The sequence below is a fragment of the Acartia tonsa genome, chromosome 14 (assembly GCF_053477335.1).
Source record: "Acartia tonsa isolate MP-2025a chromosome 14, ASM5347733v1, whole genome shotgun sequence".
In the NCBI taxonomy this organism is placed as follows: domain Eukaryota; kingdom Metazoa; phylum Arthropoda; class Copepoda; order Calanoida; family Acartiidae; genus Acartia; species Acartia tonsa.
The window spans coordinates 7,242,289-7,263,508 of record NC_137273.1 but is presented as its reverse complement, the minus strand read 5'-3'; the positions used below and the strand labels follow the sequence as shown (position 1 = coordinate 7,263,508).

The 21,220-nt window shown below is 33.9% G+C and overlaps 1 protein-coding gene across 1 annotated transcript in view; it reads left to right on the top strand.

The window, feature by feature from the left end:
• The first annotated feature begins 335 nt into the window (after nt 1–335).
• Marcal1 (SWI/SNF-related matrix-associated actin-dependent regulator of chromatin subfamily A-like protein 1) overlaps nt 336–21,220 on the top strand; it is a 30,975-nt gene continuing 10,090 nt past the window's right edge. The window contains exons 1-19 of the mRNA XM_080146892.1: nt 336–395; nt 845–902; nt 1,096–1,281; nt 1,497–1,586; nt 2,194–2,311; nt 6,480–6,611; nt 7,443–7,507; nt 8,497–8,552; nt 9,071–9,156; nt 10,113–10,149; nt 10,681–10,785; nt 11,656–11,722; nt 12,098–12,165; nt 15,733–15,806; nt 16,640–16,703; nt 17,203–17,291; nt 18,223–18,346; nt 18,635–18,752; nt 19,678–19,831. Of these exons, the coding sequence (XP_080003018.1) occupies nt 367–395; nt 845–902; nt 1,096–1,281; nt 1,497–1,586; nt 2,194–2,311; nt 6,480–6,611; nt 7,443–7,507; nt 8,497–8,552; nt 9,071–9,156; nt 10,113–10,149; nt 10,681–10,785; nt 11,656–11,722; nt 12,098–12,165; nt 15,733–15,806; nt 16,640–16,703; nt 17,203–17,291; nt 18,223–18,346; nt 18,635–18,752; nt 19,678–19,831 (1,720 nt within the window). The 5' untranslated portion in view covers nt 336–366. The remainder of the gene's footprint in view (nt 396–844; nt 903–1,095; nt 1,282–1,496; nt 1,587–2,193; nt 2,312–6,479; nt 6,612–7,442; nt 7,508–8,496; nt 8,553–9,070; nt 9,157–10,112; nt 10,150–10,680; nt 10,786–11,655; nt 11,723–12,097; nt 12,166–15,732; nt 15,807–16,639; nt 16,704–17,202; nt 17,292–18,222; nt 18,347–18,634; nt 18,753–19,677; nt 19,832–21,220) is intronic.

Below are 21,220 nucleotides of genomic sequence, written 5' to 3'. Positions count from 1 at the left end.
AGAAAAATCCTCTAAATGTTTGGATTCATTCGTTATTGATTGCAGAGAGAGAGAGAAGGGACAATGGGCTGATTATTTCACCTGTCCTCAAAATTTATGAAAACTTTGGGGACTTGTGATAAATTTTAAATTGTTGGTTTATTAAGTTGAGTGTCCAAAGTTTAATCTACATAACGGGTAATTTTGTGTATTAACTTTGGGGATGTACATTGTACATCAATTTATCGGCCATTGTCTTATCTCTTTAGATCCCGAATTGATTATCATTTTAGCAAACTTAGTAAGAAATGTTCTTCCCTTTAAATAAAAAACAATAGATTTTCTTGAGTTATTGTTTTATTTTCAGATAAAGATTAATATGTCAGAATGGGCCTTACGGAAGAACAGAAACAAAGGTACCTACGGAAAATATATGTTAACATAGTTCGTTTTGTGTTCGTACTTTCGTCTGTCCGTTACAGATACCGCGCTGGTACTAAATTATTTGATCGTTTTAATTGATCTTAAACTTTACATGATTTACATTTAGAACATTTTTTATACCGTAACAAGAAAGTTGTCAAATATGTAAATGTTTTAGCTATTAAGTACCTAAGTATTCATACCTTAGAAATATCATTGACTTAATTTTAGAAATAGAATTTCCTCATACGATTAAACATAATGTTATGCATAAGCAAAATATCTTTAACAAAGTCCTAAAATAATACACGTAGGTACATATAAAGCAATGTTTATGTTCCTTCAATATTAAAAGCGGTTTTTCCTTTTATGTGTTATTTTTCTTTTGTCTGTTTTTCTTATTATTGTTCAGCATTGTTTGTAATTTGAATATTTTACTCAGAATTGAAGCCAAGAAGGCGGAAGCTTTGGCAAAGTTGAAGAACAAAAATACTGCACAGGTAATAGTAATGATCTTGTAGGTGAAAAAAATGATTAATAGTCAATTTTGTACTGTTCTCAAAAAGAGGCTAATTCTTTTGAGAAAAAAACTATTCTGTCTCCAAATTTTCCGAAAGATCATACTGTAACCTGAATAAACTTTTTTCATAAATATAAATTTTCTTTAGGTACCTAATTAATTTATTTTTTCAGACTCCTTTAGTTCATGTAAACAATAATATTCCACCACCAAAGAAAACAACATTCAACAGCAGTAGTAAAACAGCAGTCACTAGCAGCTTTCCATCAGCCAATAAGCTTCCTTCAGCTGCTCCCAGCAGCATAAATACAACATCAACATTACCAGCTGCTGCAGCCAGCAATTTATCTTCTGCTCAGGAAAGAATATCATTAGCTCTATTAGTTACTCCCCTATTAATTTTGATTTAAAAGAAGGGGGAAGTTAAATTTTTCTAAGGGCTATTTCTCATAAGAGGATACCACCTAAATAGTAAAATCAGTAAAGTTTTATAGTAAATAACTAGGTACCTAGTACTTTCTATCTACCTATTAATTATTAAACTAGATAAAAATAAAGTCAATGTGTTTATTAGAAAGAGGCAATAGAGAAAAAACGACTGGAAGCACTACAAAGAAAAAGAACTCTTAATGGAGCTCCAACCTCCCCATTACCGCCTATCAAGGTTTTTATAAAAATCAGTTTTAAACTTTACTGTTCAATGTATATTGTATACTAGTGATGAGACAAAGCTTAAGGATGTAATATACCAATCCTAATATTAAGTGGAAATTTCACACTTAAACTGAAAAATAGCCTCATGTTTACCTAAAGTTAGCTTTAGTATTGCAGGTGTCCCATTTTTTAATTTCTTTTATTTTAGACCTTACCTACATTTTAATCTAACGTATTTTGTATCAAAGCATAATCATAATCAATATCATTTCTTTCAATTTGTTACCTTCTAATTTTTGTGAGGTATAGGTACTTTGTCAGGGGTGTATATTCTGCTGCAAAAATTTTTCATTTATTTCCCCCTCCAGCATTTTTTCCAGCAAGGAAGGGAATTGTACCTACCAGTTTTTTATCTGTAGATGAAAAGTATTGGTTAAAAAGTTTGGACACTAGGTACTACTTTGCAACCAACCACTAACAATTCTATAAAAGTGTCCTAAGGTTTTTTACCTAACATAAAAGAATACGTGGTTATAAAACTTTAGGTACTAGCATAATTTACACTCTGTGAAGGGAAAATAACAAAGGACTGATTTTTATCAAACTTTTCCCTTTAGCCTGTTACAAACAGCCGGCTGGGAAGTTTGGGAATGTATATAAGCAATAGTAACAGAGAGGAGCCATCACAGAAAAAGCCGAGCATTGTCAATTATTTTAAAGATGTTGAAAAATCAGGTAAAATATACAGACTGGCCAGAGTGTACGTTTTGTACGTCACGCATCGAATCTGTGTACGTTCTGGACGTTATTTTGATATGTGTACGTAACGTATTTTGAAATTTGTATTTTTGTACGTTTTACGTTTTTTTTTAAATAATAAGAATCAAATATTAGCAGAAAAGTAATTTGTATGTTTTGTACGAAAATTTTAACAAAAACCATAGGTGTAATATATTAAATAAATTCAATATTATCTTAAATTTTCATAGAACAAAAATATGTAGGTAAATTAGGTAAATTATGTTATTAGAACTTATAGTTTAAATTTATGGATTTGAAATATATGTTCTATAGATTTAGTTGAAACTATTGAACAGAAAAAGATATGCAGTTGACTAAACTCAAGTTTAAATGCACTGCATGCAACTACCCCTTTAAAAGATTTTACGAAATTTTTTTTTCAAATTCTTTAGGATATATATACTTAGGTAAATTTTCCGATATATCATATGGTGCTCAGTTTAGGATTAAAAAGTCTTATTTTTTTGTATTTTCATTTATTAAAGAGTAAGAATCAAATATAAGTACCTATAAAAGTATTTGTATATGTATATGTATTTGTATTTGTACAAAAAGTATTACAAAAATAGTATATTATCTATAATACAAAGTAGAATGATGTCTGTCCGTCTCCTTGTCCGTCTGTCTATCAGAAGCTTAAGATCTCAGTAACCAATGAACCTATTGGACTCTACTCTTCAGGGAATATACCGTATAGTCCTGTGATGGTTTTAAGCTATTGTCTTGAGGGGAGGGACACTTAAAGCTTTTTACTTACTACTAGGATTAGCGGCTTCGCCCCTTGCCTCTAGAGGCTTCTTCCCCTCCTTTATAGAATCGTTTGTTCGAAATTTGTCCAAAAAAAACGAAAAAAAAGATTGTGATGATTTTTTTCATTTAGGTTTCGCCCCAGGGTGCGGTGGGGGTTCCCCCACCCCGCTTATTTGCATTAGTTTACAAAAATAAATTGAGGGGTGGTTGATGTTTTTTTTGGAGGGGTGGGTTTCCCACACTCCAAGAAAATAGCCTAAAACCACCACAGGACCAGTAGATATATTCCCTGAAGATTAGAACCCAATCTGTTTGATTTACTTTGTATTAAAGACTAGTATTTTCTGAGATCTTTAGCATTAGACAAAATAACCCTATATCTTATTGTATGTATATCGAACCTAGTAATAGTGTCTAACTTTTTATCTTTGTGACTTAAAAAAATCGAAGGATGAGAGGGGAGGTGGAAAGGAAACCCCTAAAAAATAGATGGATTTTTGTTACGTCACAAAGATAAAAAGTTAGACACTATTACTAGGTTCATGTATATCCTATATATCCTTTTTTTTCCTGTAGAGTAGAATCTCGCTAACTGCTGAACCGACATAATCTTTGTGAGGTTGTAGGCTATTTTTCTATTTTCAAAATGGTAGAAAAATAGCCTAAAACCATCTCGGTAACTGTGTGAAGTTTCCCTGAAATTGAGTAATCAATCGGTTCAGAAATGAAAATCTTAAGCATCAGACAAAAAACTTACTACTTTATATAATAGAATATACCAGGGGTGTATATTCTGCACAAGATTTATTTTTTTTCCCCTGCTACAAAATTTTTTATTTTTTTTCCCCCCTAGATTTTTCTTAAAAAGTAGGGGGGGAAAATAGAAAAATATTTAAAGAACTCTATATTTTATTTATTTTATCCCTCCTACCACACATTTTTTTAGTTTTTTAACCAAGGAGGGGGGCGAAATGGAAAAAATGTTTTCAGTTTTCTTAATTTTTACATTTTTTTTCCCTCCAACCACTTATTTTTTATTTTTCCCCCCCCCCCCCCCTAAGCAGGGGATCCCATGCAGAATATACACCCCTGGAATATACTCAGTACGTAATAACAGGATGTATGTCTGTCTGTCAGTTTATTTGTACCGAAGGTTCTCGCTAACCGCTAAACTGATATGGTTCTCCTTTACAGGGTAGCTTCTCATAGGTCCTGGGAGAGGGTACAACCACCCTCCAAGAGATATCACTCTTAGAAAAAAATCACCACCCTTCCCCTATTTTTTCTTTCTTTTTAAAATTGAAATAAAAAAAAGGGGGGTGGTCTACTCCCCCCTCCCTCACTAAAAAATTTATTAGCAAAGCTACTCTATAATCACTTTGTCAGTCCGTTATGCTATCGGAGAAACGTGATTTTCTCGGCTCCTGTTTTTTTGATTAAATAAGTTCACATTCTACATATTTTCATTGAGATTTGCCTTTTGTTTGGGGTGCTAGATCTATTCCTAGATTTTCAAGTTTTCATGGTTTTCTCGACTTCTATTCAAGAAAGACGGCTGAAATTTTCAGGGAATAAATAAATTCACGTTCTACATATTTTCAAAAAGTTTCTTTAAGGTTTGTCTATTTGTTGCAGTGCTAGATCGATTCCTAGATGTATAGGTTTTTGTGATTTTCTCTACTCATATTCTTGAAGGCGGTTGTAATTTTCAGAGATTGTATAAGTTTTCATTCTTAATACTTCCACTAAGTTTCATTGAGATTTGCTTATTGGTTGGGGGGCTGAATTTTTTCCTAGATTATCACGTTGTTAATATATATTTTTAAAAAGGTTTAATGATTTATTTGAATAAGTTAAATGCTTATTTTTTATGACACTACTCTATAGTTTATTTATTTTCCCAGATTTCCATCCATAACTTTTGAGCTACGCTACTTAAGGATGTTGTCATCCTTGTTTTTTAGTTTTTATTTTTAAATGAAAAATAAAAAAATGGGTTTTTGGATTCAACTCCCCCCCTAATCAAGTTCCTCTAGAGACCTCCAAGGGCGTAGTCGCTGGTCCTTATAATTGGATAAACTTTGTACGTAATATCAGGATGTCTGTTTGTTTGTACGAAAGGATCTCGCTAACACTGAACCGATATGGTTCTCCTTAACAGGATAGCTTCTCATAGGTTTTTGGAAGTTTTATAACTATTTTGGGGAAGAGTATCACCATCCACCCTCCCAAGAGAAATCGACTTTAGAAAAAAAATTACCTCCTCCCCCCCAAAAATGAATTTTAATTGCTCACTGATTATAAGTTAATTTTTTTCCAGATGTCTATATATAACTTTTGACTCTTTGAGCTTCACTACTTATTTATGTTGTCATCAATGTTTTTTACTTTTTCTTTTTAAATCTAAAATAAAAAAAAATGGGTTATTGAATTCAACTCTCCCCTCCTCAAGTGCCCCTAGAGGCCTTTAGGAGCGTAGACGTTAGTTCTTTTAAATAGAGTAATAGGATATCTTGTCAGTCCGCTATGGTTTTCCTTTACAGGTAGCCGCTAGTAGACTTAAATGTATTGATAATAGATAACTAGGAAATTATTTAATTTATTTTTATTAGGAATGTACGTTTTTGTACGTTTTTTTACTTTTTTTATGTACGTAACGTACTTTTTTTGTGTACGTTATGTCTGAATATAGACAGGGGTGTATATTCTGCACAAGATTAATTTTTTTCCCCTGCTCATATTTTTTTATATTTGTTTTTACCTTCCTAGTTTTTTCAAGCAAGGAAGGGGATAAAATGGAAAAATATTTTCAAAACTCTTTAGGTATTTTATTCATATTTACCTCCTCTTCCATATTCTTTGAGTTTTTTCACCAAAGAGGAGAGAAAAATGGAAAAAAATGCTTTCAGTTCTCTTAAATTCTACATTCACCCCCCACCCCCCCCCCCCCAACCATATATTTCTTCCCCCCCCCCTCAGCAGGGTCAAATTTGCAGAATATACATCCCTGAATTATATAGAAATAATTAAAACAAACTAAAAACATGTAAGGACTAAGCATAACAAAGATACAACTTCGGGATTTAGCATTGCAGTTTTTATTATGTAATACAATTTGCAACTGTAAAGAAACGGCGGCGAATCCGCCACTTCCGCCGTATATATTTTGTTATAACTCTTCGCATAAGACAATTTGAAATACCTTGAGACAAACTTCCATTACAAGGATTCCACTTCTGGGGTGTTTATTTCCATAATTCCCTGGGGAAACGGGGAATTATGAAAAAAAATAGAGAGAGGTAGGGTGACTGGAAATTCAACTAGTGAAAATAAAAATTGTTTTCTTTTTTAGTGTCAACAAATACTTTTTACTCTGGTCAGCAACAAGATTCATCAAAGCCATCATTGCCAAATCATAATCCCATGCAAAAATCAACAGCTGCAAATGTGCCCAGTAGAATTATTGCAAGCTCTTCAGTCTTAGGTAACACATTTATGATAGGAAACATTGATGGCAACATCCATAAGTAGTGAAGTACAAAAAAAATTCATAGATAGACAGACAAAGTTAATATACAGCCTATGTTCACTGGTTATTAAAAAAGTGGGGGAGTAAAAAGAGAGAAAGATATATAAATAATAGATATCACGAAAACTTTACATATGATATTCAATTCATATATCTTAAATGGCAGAGAAAATTACAAATATTATTGCGTTATAGACTGACGGATGGGAAGATAAAGTGAATTGAAGAGATGTTTCAGTAGTAAAATAAAAGAATCATAGAAAGTGTTACTTAACCAAAGTACTTTTTTTACTCGAATCAGGGGTGTATATTATGCACAAGATCCATTTTTTCCCCTGCTGCAAAATTTTTATTTTTTTTCCCCTCCTAGTTTTTTCCAGCAAGGAAGGAAATAAAATGGAAAAATATTTTCGAAACTCTTTATTTTATTCATATTATCCCCCCCTCCCACATATTCTTTTAGTTTGTTTCACCAAAAAGGTAAGAAAAATGGAAAAAAATGCTTTCAGTTCTCTTAATTTTTACATTTTTCCCCCCAACCACATATTTTTTTTTTACCCCCCCCCCCCCCCCTCAGCAGGGTCAAATTTGTTGAAAATATACACCCCTGACTCGAAAGGAAAGTTTATTAAAAAGCGTTTCATTTGAAATGTAAATATTATAAATCATTTTTTTCATCAGCCAAAATGTAAAATACACCTCACAGAAATATCTCTTTAATGTTCTGTTTATAATAATGCATGAATTATTATATGGAAGCATTCATTCAAGATGATTATTTTCTAGGTTTTGGACAATCCAAGTCCAAAGTTTTGGTGTCGTGTACTCTAGTTGAAAGAAATAGATTCGAGGTATTTTTGTTAGAATTGTCATATAGATTTTAAACTTTGCATGAAAATTTTAAGCTTTTTAAATTACATAGGTAATAATCCTATTTCCTTGAATTTTTGATTATAGATTCCTATGACTGTTAGGTACAATTCTATAAGTGTATCATCTCTGTAATATTAAGCATTTCTTTACTTAAGACGCTTTGGATGGATTAAAAATTATTTCTGATTTGCTTTTAATTTTGTTGTCATCCTTTATAACAAAGGGGGGAGGGGGGTGGCTTTAATGCAACCATCTCGTAATCAATGATTAAATGGCACTTAGAATTCGAATTTCAATCTAAAATTTTGCATAAATAATCCTTAGTAGGTCTATTTTCCCTAAATCGAACAAAAAGTTGGAAAAGTAGCAGCTAACGGCTGGCGGCTCAGCCGTTTTGCCATTAAGAGCAAATTAGTCACGAAACCTATCTCCACGTAACACTTTTTGTCGCTCAAAAACCTTATCAAACTGTTCTAGCCGGTAGCTGTTGGCACTAGAAATATTAGAAATGGTTGTTGCTATCATTTAACATGAATCAAACAAAAAATATGTTTTAAAAAGTTGATTTCTACGTAATTAATGATGAATTTGCCCTGAACGGCAAAAAAAACGGCTAAACGACTGAGCCGCCAGCCGTTACTTTACCTACTTTTGTTCGATTTAGGGAAAATATACCAACCAAGGATTACTCATGAAAAATTTCAGATTGAAATTCGAATTCTAAGTGCCGTTTAATCATTGATTACTAGATGGTTGCATTAAAAAAACCTTTTAACAAGGAAAATAAGAAACATAACAAGCTAACAACATTTTTAATCAGAATAAAACTAAAAGTATATCATTATACAGTTTGAGAAGAAAAATAATTTATATATCATGCTATTAATGTTTTCTTTCCCTCATAGCTTTATGGACAGACACAAATTTAATTATAGAGTAGCTTTGCTATAAATGTTTTAATATTTAGGTAAGAGGCGGATATCATGAGGGGATGATTAATATTTTTAATAAACTAAGCACGAGGTAAACCAAATCTTTCTGAAAATAAGATACCTATAATGAATATAACAAACGTGTTCTATAGAGTTTAGAACCCCTTAATTGACCATTCAAATTCACTGATATATGATGTTTGTTATTGTTATTACAACTTACTTAATTCAACAGTCAGTCGTCTGGCTACAAAAGATTCCGTGAATTGCACTGAACATCTGCTCTACAGCTCACATTGTCCGGTTGTCCATCCATGATTTCTCTGGATGTTGAATGTTGTCCTCTTTCTTTATCTGCTAGCTATGTTATGGCAATATATGTGACTTTGTTTTGTAAGTCAACCTTCCACTTTCAATTTTAGTAATAAAATGAGACAGTAAATGAGAAAAGAAAAAAGTTTTCACCATCTCTGGGGCTAAAAAAATACCCTGAAATGGAAATTTAAAACCGCACCCCTTTCAATGATTAGTGATATCCTTCAAAACAGACACCCTCCACACACACAGACATTCTGTTACTTTTTTTCATAAGGATAATATATATTTTAGAAGATATAATGCTACGACTCGAACCTGGAGTTTTCAACTTGATGAACATGATAAGCTAGTCAAAGAAATGTCCAAATACAAGGAAGGTTGTCAAAAATGAAATACGCCTAGAGAAAAAATCAATAAAATTGAAGTTTTTTAAAAGATTAACTATTCTGCCTTGCCCTCACATATCCCCAAAAGGGGACTACCAAAATCAAAATATATTAGAATTTCCCCCCTCTGTTAATTTTTTGTGATTAGACCCCCGTCTATCACTTTTTTATTCCTTTTGCCCGAAATTGATTTACAAACAGGCATCCCCCCCTTCCCTCAAAATAAAACTTATACGGCATAATAATATGATATGATCAAGACTGACAAACTATACTGAAATGTCCAATTGACAATTCTTTACTTCTTACGTACCTTGAATCATGTTTTTAAAAGCGAAGCTTTTCTATAATTAGGGTCGGTCCGTCCGTCCGTCCGTCCGTCCGTAATGGATAGCTTTTTTTCGTTAATTTAGGCATGTTAGAATTGTCCTATTGATTTCAAACTTTGCATGGTGATTCCTTTAGTAGTTAGGTACGATTTAGAAAGCGTAGCAACTCTATAATCATTACCAGAATGTCCGTACGTCCATTTTAAACATGTCGATTTTTTTACTTTTTAACAACAAATTTTCATGTGATCTAATCATCCGATTGATCTGATTTTTGGTATATTAATTCCTGGGACAACAAAGTATAATGTTATAAGCGAAGCAACTCTATAATCAAGTCCTAAAAATGTAAGTATGTCCATAAACATTATCCTGTATCCAGCAGTTTTTCAACAAATTTACTTTCAATTTTGGTTCGACTCTTATACATTTATATTCTGATTATTCAGTTCTGACACTATACAAATGTTAATGTTCGTTTGTCCTACCGTTTCAGTGCTTCGCTTTTATGGATGTTGTCATCCTTGTTTTAGTGAAAATTAGACGGACCCACAAGACTTATTATTGATTTAATAAATCAATATTTTGTTGGCAACCATTACATTGTACTGTAGGAAGAAGTGGAGTTGACACCCCTGCCTTCTTGGATTCTTAGGTTTTTCATACAATATCATTATTCATTATGAAATACTTTTCTACTATACATGATACTAGCGGCTACGCCCCTAGAGGTCTCTAGTGGCACTTTAAATATTTTTTTTATGGCTATTTTGCGTTTGACGTTTATTTTTCGTTGAACTCTCTTTCTAAAATCGAGAAAATAAAAAATTTAATTTCTCTAGGGAAGTGGTGGTACCCTTCCCCAAAATAGTTATAAACCTTCCCGGGACATATGAGAATCTACCCTGTTAAGGAGAACCCGATCGGTTCAGCGGTTAGCGAGATCCTTCGGTACAAACATACAAACACACAAACATCCTGTTACTTTATTATAAGGATATTCAAAGTACATAAAAAATGGTTTAAGGCCTAGGAACATTGAATATGACATGTCTCGCTATTTAACTTAGTCTACTGTGTTAAAAGGTTGCCTAGAACATATCAAAACATGGACAGACACACACACATACACCCCTTAAAAATTAACTAAAATGATATTGTAGAATTATAAAACCTAATATTGCAGTACCTTCCTACACCCCAAAGACTACCACTTGGAAGATATAGATCTGTCCAGAATAGAACAAACCATCACAGATTCTCTTATGCCCTTTCAGAGAGAAGGGATAAGGTATTGTTATAAAGAGAGGGATACGTTTAAAATTTTTTTTGTCTATAGTTCTTTTCAATAAGAAATACACATATTTAGTGAATATTATCGTTCTACTACTATTTATAAGCCTTAAAACACACACCTTTACGGATTCTACCAGAAACCTACCCCTCTCTTTTAATGGTAAACAGAGACGATAGTTTCTAATAGAAGCAAAGTTGTAAGAAACGTAAAAATATGTATATTTTGTAAGGATATAATTCACTTTACACATAAAAGATAGTGGTATGCTATTAAGGTCTGCAGGCCTCCAGGTTTTCTCTGGACAAGTAAAAAAAAAATTATATATATATTTCGAAGAATTAGAGGTCAACTTATAAAACAAAATATACTCCTTTTATCTTCGAATATGTAAATAACATTCAAAAAGATGGATATTTTTTTTTTATAAGTTGACTTCTAACTCTTCCAAAAAACAAATTTTTTACCTGTCCCGAGACAACCTAGAGGCCAAATCCAAATTTGTTTAAATATAGGGAAACTACATCCCAAAAGGAAACTTTTTTGCCAAATAACCTATCCTCTCACTCCTAAGACAAAGCTTATAATCACTGTTTACCCAAAAGTGTCAGAACTTCTCCCCCCCCCCCCTCCTCTTATGCTAGAGGATGTGTTTAGATGATAAAGGACAAACACTAAACAGTTTATAATAGCACTTTACTAAAAATACGTTCAATACATTCTATTGTCAGTTGTAAGAAATCTCTATAACATTTTACAGGAATAGGAAGTGAGTATATTTGATACTTATGTGATTTGATCCATTTTAATGAGGTTTGATGTTAAGATGGGCCATTATTGCAATGATTTTATCCTTTATTTGTTCAGATATGGAGTAAGTCGGAAGGGTAGAGTTTTAATAGCGGATGACATGGGCTTGGGAAAAACTATTCAGGCAAGTAACTAGGGATCCTGAGGTATAAGACAATCATGAAATCATTGGGTTATTAATGTATTTTAAAAATTTTGATGCGGGGTTTAATGAGGGTTTTCAAAGATTGAGGGAAGAAAACACCCCTTACTCCCTCCCTCCCTTAAACGTCTATTATTGAATCAAAAGCTTATTTACGTTTTGGCCATATCTCCTTAAAGTATGTATAGCCCTCTCAATTAAGACTGTTTACAATATATTCTAATCTTGCAAAATGTTTTTTTTTTATCAGGATAAAACTTGGAAAACGATGTAACTCTTTAATCATTGCTAAAAGTCCTTGAAATTAATTTTATGATTCCTAATTTTGATCATCCTTGTTTATTTTATTATTTTAAGGCATTGGGTCTTGCCAGTTATTTCATGGATGCCTGGCCTTTCCTTGTAGTAGCCCCTTCTTCTATGAGGTACGATTATGTTTCTATTCATTCATCAATAAATGTAGGGCATGAGTTATTAACAGTTGGAGTCAAAATTACAGTAAAATTTTCCCCTAAAAGTAAAACATATCTTAAATACAATTACATTAATACTTAAGTGAAGAGCGATTAATAACGCATTATGTTTGAAAGGATCTCGATAACCGTTAAACAGTTATAGTTCTCATTAACAGTGAAGCTTCTCCTAGGTCATGGGAAGGTTTATAACTACTTTGGAAGTGGAAACTACCAATCCAACACCCAAATGTGCCCCCCCCCCTAAGAATATTTTTGAAAAAGGGGGGGGGGGGGGGGGCGTAATGACATTTATTCGTAATCCGTGAGCAAAATGGTCTTAAAATTTAGCTAGACCCTTCAAACTTGGTATATAAGCATAGTCCTATAGGTATTACATCTAAATGGCAAAAAAATCCAAAAATTTTTATTTTAAGGTTAGGTTGGGTAAGAAAAACCCTGCGGAAATGGGGTTTTTAGGCTTTTTTTGGTCGATTTTGATGTGGAAACTTACCCTAAATTGTTTTTTTTTAGGGTTTTAACTTAAATACACTGTATCTATTCATATGGACATTATTTAAGATGATTCAGCAAGTCGGAGACCGACCCCAGGGGGCTAGGTGGGTGGCCCGCAGGGGTTAAGTGCCTTTTTCCCAATACATATGTTGTGATACATCTAATTATAGGTTTTTTAGGTCAAGGAACTCAAATTCAGAGCTAAAATAAGCATTAGACTAATCTGAAGCTAGCCCCAGCGGGCTAGGTAGGTGGCCCGCAGGGGTTAAGTTCATTTTTTCCAATATATATCTTGTTATATATCAAAATATAGGTTTTTTAGGTCAAGAAACTCAAATTCTGAGCAAAAATTAACATTAGACTAACCTGAAGCTAACCCCCCCGGGCTAGGTTGGTTTTCTGCAGGGCTTAAGAGCATTTACATAACCTAACCTATAAACTTACTTATATTTTTACATGTTTTTTCTTGAATAAACTTTGTCTATTAATGAGGACTTTATTTAAGATAATCCAGCAAGTCGGGAACCGACCCCAGCAGGTTAGGTTGGTGGCCCGCAGGGGTTAAGTGCATTTTTCCCAATATATATGTTGTTATACATCTAATTATAAGTTTTTTTAGGTCAGTTAACTCAAATTTAGAGCTAGAATTAGCATAAGACTAATCTGAAGCTAGCCCCAGCGGGCTAGGTCGGTGGCCCGCAGGGGTTAAATGCATTATTTTCCAATATATATCTTGTTATATATCAAAATATAGGTTTTTAAGGTCAAGAAACTCAAATTCAGAGCTAAAATAAGCATAAATCTTACCTGAAGCTAAGCCCCGCGGGCTAGGTAGATCTTCTGCAGGGCTTAAGTGCATTTTACCTAACCTTACCTAGAAACTTACTTATTTTTTTGGTTTTTTCCTTGAATGAACTGTGTCTATGAATGAGGAATTTTTTTTAGATGATCCAGCAAGTTGGGGACCTCCTTGGGTCAGCCTCCTGTATGAAGAATCTTTTAAATGATGGCTTTAGGACTGAACACTGTGTATCTAAGTAAAACCTAGCCCGCCTGGGTCAGTCCCCGACTTGCTAGATCATCTTAAATAATGTTCTCATGAACAGTTTATTCAATTAAAAAAACTTCAAAAAAGTAAGATTCTAGGTTAGGTTTGGTAAAATGCATTTAAGCCTTGCAGGCAACCCACCTAGCAGGGGCTAGCTTCAGATTAGTCTGATTCAATTATTAGCTCTCAATTTGAATTTCTGGACCTAAAAAACCTATAATTTTATGTATGACAGCACATACTTTTTAAAAATGCACTTAACCCCTGCGGGCCACCCACCTAGCCTGCTGGGGTCGGTCCCCAACTTGCTTGATCATCTTAAATAATGTTCTAATAAATAGACACAGTTTATTCCAAAAAAAACCCTAAAAAAAAAAGTAAGGTTCCAGGTTAGGTTGGTTAAAATGCACTTAGGACTTGCAGGCAACCCACCTAGCCCGCTGGGGCTAGCTTCAGATTAGTCTGATCCTTTTATTAGCTGTAAATTTGAGTTTCTTGACCTAAAAAACCTATAATTTAATGTATGATAACACATACTTTTTCTAAAAAATGCATTTAACCCCTACGGGCCACCCACCTAGCCCGCTGGGGTCAGTCTTCGACTTGCTTGATCATCTGAAATAAGATCCACATGAATGGACAGTTTATTTGAGAAACAAAACCTAAAAAAAATAATATTAAATGTAAGTTTTTAGGTTAGGTTAGGTAAAATGTACTTAAGCCCTGTTGGCAACCCACCTAGCCCGCTGGTGTTAGCTTCAGATTAGTCTAATGCTTATTTCAGCTCTGAATTTGAGTTCTTTGACCTAAAAAAACCTATAATTGGTTGTATCTCAACATATATATTGGGAAAATGCACTTAACCCCTGCAGGCCACCCACCTAGCCTTCTGGGTTTAGCTTCAGATTATTCTAATGCTTATTTTAGCTCTGAATTTGAGTTCTTGACCTTAAAAACCTATATTTTGATATATCACAAGATGTATTTTGGAAAATAATGCACTTAACCCCTGCAGGCAACCGACCTAGCCCGCTGGGGCTAACTTCAGATTAGTCGGTCCTCGACTTGCTGGATCATTTAAAATAAAGTCCTCATTAATAGACACAGTTTATTCAAGAAAAAAACCTGTAAAAATATAAGTAAGTTTCTAGGTTAGGTTAGGTAAATGCTCTTAAGCCCTGCAGAAAACCAACCTAGCCCGGGGGGGTTAGCTTCAGGTTAGTCTAATGCTAATTTTCGTTTAGAATTTGAGTTTATTAACATAAAAAACCTATATTTTGATATATAACATGATATATATTGGAAAAAATGCACTTAACCCCTGCGGGCCACCAACCTAGCCCGCTGGGGCTAGCTTCAGATTAGTCTAATGCTTATTTTAGCTCTAAATTTGAGTTCCTTGACCTAAAAAACCTATAATTAGATGTATTACAACATATGTATTGGGAAAAAGGCACTTAACCCCTGCGGGCCACCCACCTAGCCCCCTGGGGTCGGTCCCCGACTTGCTGAATCATCTTAAATAAAGTCCATATGAATAGATACAGTGTATTTAAGTTAAAACCCTAAGAAAAAACAATTTAAGTTAAGTGTCCACATCAAAATAGACAAAAAAAAAAAGCCTAAAAACCCCATTTCCGCAGGGTTTTTCTTACCTAACCTAACCTTAAAATAAAAAATTTTAGATTTTTTTGCCATTTAGATGTAATACCTATAGGACTATGCTTATATACCAAGTTTGAAGGGTCTAGCTAAATTTTAAGACCATTTTGCTCACGGATTACGAATAAATGTCATTACGCCCCCCCCCCCCCCCCCCTTAAATTGAAAGTAGAGGGTCGTTAATCCTTGTTACTTCAAGTGCTCCCAGAGGCCTGCAAGTACATATAAAAGGAAAGTTAAATTCAGAAAATGATGTACCCAAACCCTTTATTATCGTTCTGGAACATTTACCTTCAAATAAAACTGAAATTCAGATACACCTGGGAAACATCAATATTACGATGGTTTCCATTCCTTACTTCTGAACATGTTACCATCATCACAACAGGTAAACAGGGTTGCCAATTTTTAAAATAACATGAATATTGCATATGACAAATATCATATGTATAAATACTCCCACTGAAAGACAGAGAAAAATGCCTTTCTCAGAAATCACTGTGGGCTAGAATTGAATCAAGACAAAAGTAAGTGCCGAGCCCTGGGACCTATGTATGGTGAAAATAGACATAAAACCATGATGATTCCAGGTAAAACCAAAATATTTCAGCGGGGGCTTTTTGAGAAAATTAGATTTGAAAATTTCAAGTTCAATTTTCACCCGCTAGGAGTTGCCGCATAATCATGACAAGAAAAGCAAATATTATTTATTTTAAATTTTGAACAACTTTGCTTTTATGAAGTCCTTCTTAAAACCTTTCTATGTATGATTTATTTTAGGCTGAATTTTCATGACCTTTGCAAAGCAAGTGATAAAAATGGCCATTTATTAACTCCCTTCAGGAGTGGTTTTATGAAGAACTTTATAAAAGCAAAGTTGTTCAAAATTTAAAATAAATAATATTTGCTTTTCTTGTCTTGATTATGCAGCAACTCCTAGCTGGTGAAAATTGAACTTGAAATTTTCAAATCTAATTTTCTCAAAAAGCCCCCGCTGAAATATTTTGGTTTTACATGGAATCATCATGGTTTTATGTCTATTTTCACCATACATAGGTCCCAGGGCTCGGCACTTACTTTTGTCTTGATTCAATTCTAGCCCACAGTGAAATATGTTAAGCTGATTAACAATGACACTGGCAGTCATTACTTCCAGATAAAGGTTGTGTAATTAGAGTGTTGACTTGAACGAAAATTCAAAATGGCAACCCTGATAATCAGGAAAGGACAGTGTAGAGGACAATCAGGAGGCTGCTGTAGTCATTATCAGCTATGATCTTCTTAGGCACATTTAAATGCTTTAAAAAAACATTAACTAATTTTCTCGTATTCATTCGAATCCGGTGGATAAGAACCGGTTCTCATCCATACGAAAAAAACTATTTCTAGCATCGTATTATATCCAGCTTTCTAGGAATATAAAAATGTACAATCATGACATTAAAACCAGTTCTTTAGCCAGTGCCTTCGGCACCTCGGGGTTAAAAAAACTGGTTTTAATCTTATAATTGTACATTCTATATCCGCGGAAAGCTGTTTATAATACGATGCGAGAAATAACTATTATGTATTTACCTCATTAAATCTGGACAGTGACACTCTTGGGGTTTTGAACTACTACTCTGAGTTTAATGATTTTAGAATCCAATTTCAACTTATTCTCATTTTCCTCGATCCTTAAAGAGAACTATTGCATTTATGACCTCTTGTAACCTCATATAAATAGGAAACAGTAAATTTATTATGTTATGAATCTAGCATCTAAATGCGCAATCCTTTTATAGTAAAAAATCCGCTGAGTTGATGCGCAAAGGGTTTAACCTTGTGATAATGGATGAAAGTCATTGTATCAAGAATGACAAGTCGGCCAGGAAGGGTTATTTTGTATAAATACTGGTGTGCATTCACTTCAACAGAAGTATCGATGTTTTTATTATAGCGCAAGCTGCCGTAGGTTCCATATCCTTATGTAAAATTAAAAAGTACAAGTAGGACGTCTGTCTGTCTGTAGCGAAGGATCCTGCCAACCACTGATCCTATATGGTTTTTATAGGTCCTAGAATGGTTTAGAGCTATTTTGATGGAGGGTAACACCATCCTTCTAAGATAATGTACCTAAAAAATGACCCCCCAACCATAAGTGGCATTAGAGTCTTCTAGGGGCGTAGCATCTAGTAGTTGTAAAAAGTAGTAAGGTTTTTTTTGTCTGATAAGGTCCCGCTAACCATTGAAACGATGGTGTTTTCCATATTTTTGAAAATTCATATCAGTGTTTCGGAGCCGGATCCGGAGCCATATTTTTCGTTAAAAACGGCTCCGGCTCCGGATTAGCTAAAATTGATTTTTTAAAGTAATATTATAATTTGGCAACGGTCTATTTCCATATAATAAACTGAAAAACTATTGTTACTTAATAAATAGACACACATCCTTCTACTTTTATATAGCTTTAATCAAATTAAAAGCAAAATATTTTATATTATTTATTTTATTTTATCAAATTCAATAATGAAAAAAAATTGATATATTAATTTTAAGGTAGGAGCCGGAGCCGCATCAAAATTATACGGCTCCGACACCCTGATTCATATAGATTCTGGAATGATTTTAAGTTAGGTATTCTATTTTTGTTTTGATGTAAGTTTTGCGATGGTTTTAGGCTATATTTCTGCCACCTTCTTTAACCTTCGAATACAGATTTAGGAACGCAGCAGCTAGTTGAATTAAAACTTATCTGTGCCTGCGAACTTCCCTCTTTATGATATAAAGCCTGAGAAATTACAATAACCCACAACAACCCAGGACCAAAGCAGCGGAGCCTCTGATGCAAAAAAGCAAGTACTTGATCCTGCTGACAGGAACACCCGCCCTGTCCAGGCCTATGGAGTTGTACAGCCAGATATCTGCCCTCCAGCCTGGACTTTTCAGGTATGCATATATTATCATAACACAATTTTTAGCCTCTTATAAATGGCTTATAGTTTTTTTTCAGTTTACACCAATCAAAAAAAGAATGCTATCTGCTTGACATATCTATTATTTTAGTCTTTGCCATTTTTCATCGAATAAAAATTTGTAAGTTGTTTAATAAAGTAGATGAATGCACGTTGTATGTATAATGTACATATCACCTGTTTAGATCTTTCTAAACAAGGCAACTATTTTTCTTATATTACTTTACTTTTTAAAGTTTTAATATAATTCTTATTTTCTTAGATATGCCAAAGATTTTGGGTACAGATATTGCAACGGACAACTTAAGAAGTTTGGACCCAGAGAGGTTTATGATTTCACTGGCTCCAGCAATATGGAAGAACTATCTTTACTCTTGCAGGTTGGAATCAGCTGTAACCAACAACTGAATTTTATTTTAAGCGAAGCTTTTCGATAATTAGGGTAGGTCCGTCAGTCTGTAATAGTTAGCTATTTTCGTTCATTTAGGCATTTTAGAGTTGTCCTGTCGATTTCAAACTTTGCATGGTGATTCCTGTAGTAGTTAGGCATGATTTAGAAAGCGTAGCAACTCTATAATCGTTACCAGAATGTCCGTACGTTCATTTTAAACATGTTAATTATTAACTTTTCACAGCAATTTTGTATGTGATGTAGGTATTTATTCCATTGATCTGATTTTTGGCATACTGATTCATATGACAACAAAGTACAATGTTATAAGCGGAGCATCTCTAAAATAAAGTCCTAACAAAGTAAGTATTAGGTATATACATACTGAAAGGATAGATTTATAAATATTAAATAAGGTCATTTTTTCGCGTATTTTCCGTAAAGTTATGTGTAACCGTTTAGTAAAATGCGCTTATAAAGTCAAACTATTCTTGATTATGACAAAATGTTTATAAATTTAATTTAAGAACAGTTTGACTTAATAAGCAAATTTAACTAAATGGTTACACACAACTTTACGGAAAATATGCCAAACAAATTACACCCTTTGATAGAAAGGTATGTTATAGATGGATTGGACATACAGAGGTAGATAAAAGATAGACATAAAATTTTAAGGACAATTATGAAAGAATGTATAAAATCTGTATCCTATAATATCAAGTATTGTGATTTTTTTTGTCTGAATCATGGAAATTGCTACTCCGAATTGGTTGTACATTTCGAGTAAGCTTTATAAATATCCTGGAATGGTATTAAGCTATTTTTCTAACCTCACTTGCCATCTCATAGGGGCTAGGTAGCGAAGCACATAGTAAAATATAACACGTTTGAAAGTTAATTAAAATATCCAGGAAAGATGTATGATAAGACGACTGAAAGCAGACGTATTGACCCAGCTGCCATCAAAGCAGAGGATGATGGTACTACTGGATCCCTCCAGCGTCGATACCTCCAGCAAGAATATCAAACAGAAGGAGAAAGAGGCCATGAAAAAATCCGCCACAGGTAAACGCCCAATTTCTCGTTTAGCTTTCTTCTTATTTAAAAAGGCATAAGTCAAGGGACGAAAAAATCCTCGACGATAATACCAAAATTATCCTTTTTGTAGAGTACAATCATAGATAAAGTTGCACAAGGTTGATGCTATGGAGAGATACAGCTATTTAATCCTTTATCCCTCTAGTGTTTTCAGGGTGCCGGAGCCGTATAATTTTGATGCGGCTCCGGCTCCTACCTTAAAATTAATATATCAATTTTTTTTCATTATTGAATTTGATAAAATAAAATAAATAATATGAAATATTTTGCTTTTATTTGATTAAAGCTATATAAAAGTAGAAGGATGTGTGTCTATTTGTTAAGTAACAATAGTTTTTCAGTTTATTATATGGAAATAGACCGTTGCCAAATTATAATATTACTTTAAAAAATCATTTTTAGCTAGTCCGGAGCCGAAGCCGTTTTTAACGAAAAATACGGCTCCGAATCCGGCTCCGGCTCCACCAAAAATGTTGCTGCTCCCGGCTCCGGCTTCGGAACACTGGTTTTACCTGGAAAATACCTCTTGGGGGCGAGGTGCTGCCTTAGGCTTGTGTCCTTCAGCAACGACCTTGATCCGTTCCTCGCTTGTGAATGACTGCGGGGAAATACGTTCATGCGCCCAACGAAATATCCTAAATATTCATGTTATAACAACAGTATTTAAAACATTACTTTTATATGTTTAGATAAACAGATTTAGATATTATTTCTTCTTCCCAGATTATTATTACTTCTGCTCAGAGTATTCAAGAATGTGAGGGTGTTTATTTATCCCTATTTCCTGTATCTAAAAGTGGTTTTTAAATTTGATATGGTTGGTTGGTTTAGGCTGTGTTCGCCCGTGGTGGTTGTCTGTTTGTTTGCCACACCTAGTTGTGAGAAACTAGTTTCAGTTGTTAACTGAAAGTTAAAACTGAACAGTTCACTGAATAAAGAGCTAAAAATGTCTTTTGCCGCCAATGAGGAATTGTACAATGTTTTGGAAAGTCGTATGGACTTGCTGAAAGAGAATATGATTAGTAGAGCTATGGGTACTGATGATATTGAACTGAAAAGGGCTCTCACCAGGTGCCTCTACCACCATGGGTGGGTAGAGGCGAACCTGCGTCACTGTCGCCCTGCTGTTGAGATGTCAGCAGCCGCCCAGGCAGCCGAGCTGTCTGCTATGCTTCAGCAGATCGATCAGCACGAGGAAGAGTATCGTACCATCTAGATGAATCATCTCATAATTTATTAACTAGTAAAAAGAGTTTATTATCTGTCTAGTTTAATAAAGTTTATGAAAACCTTCCTGAAAATAAATTGTTTATTTTGCGTATACAGAGTAGTTGGATGTGTGTCTGTTGATCTTAA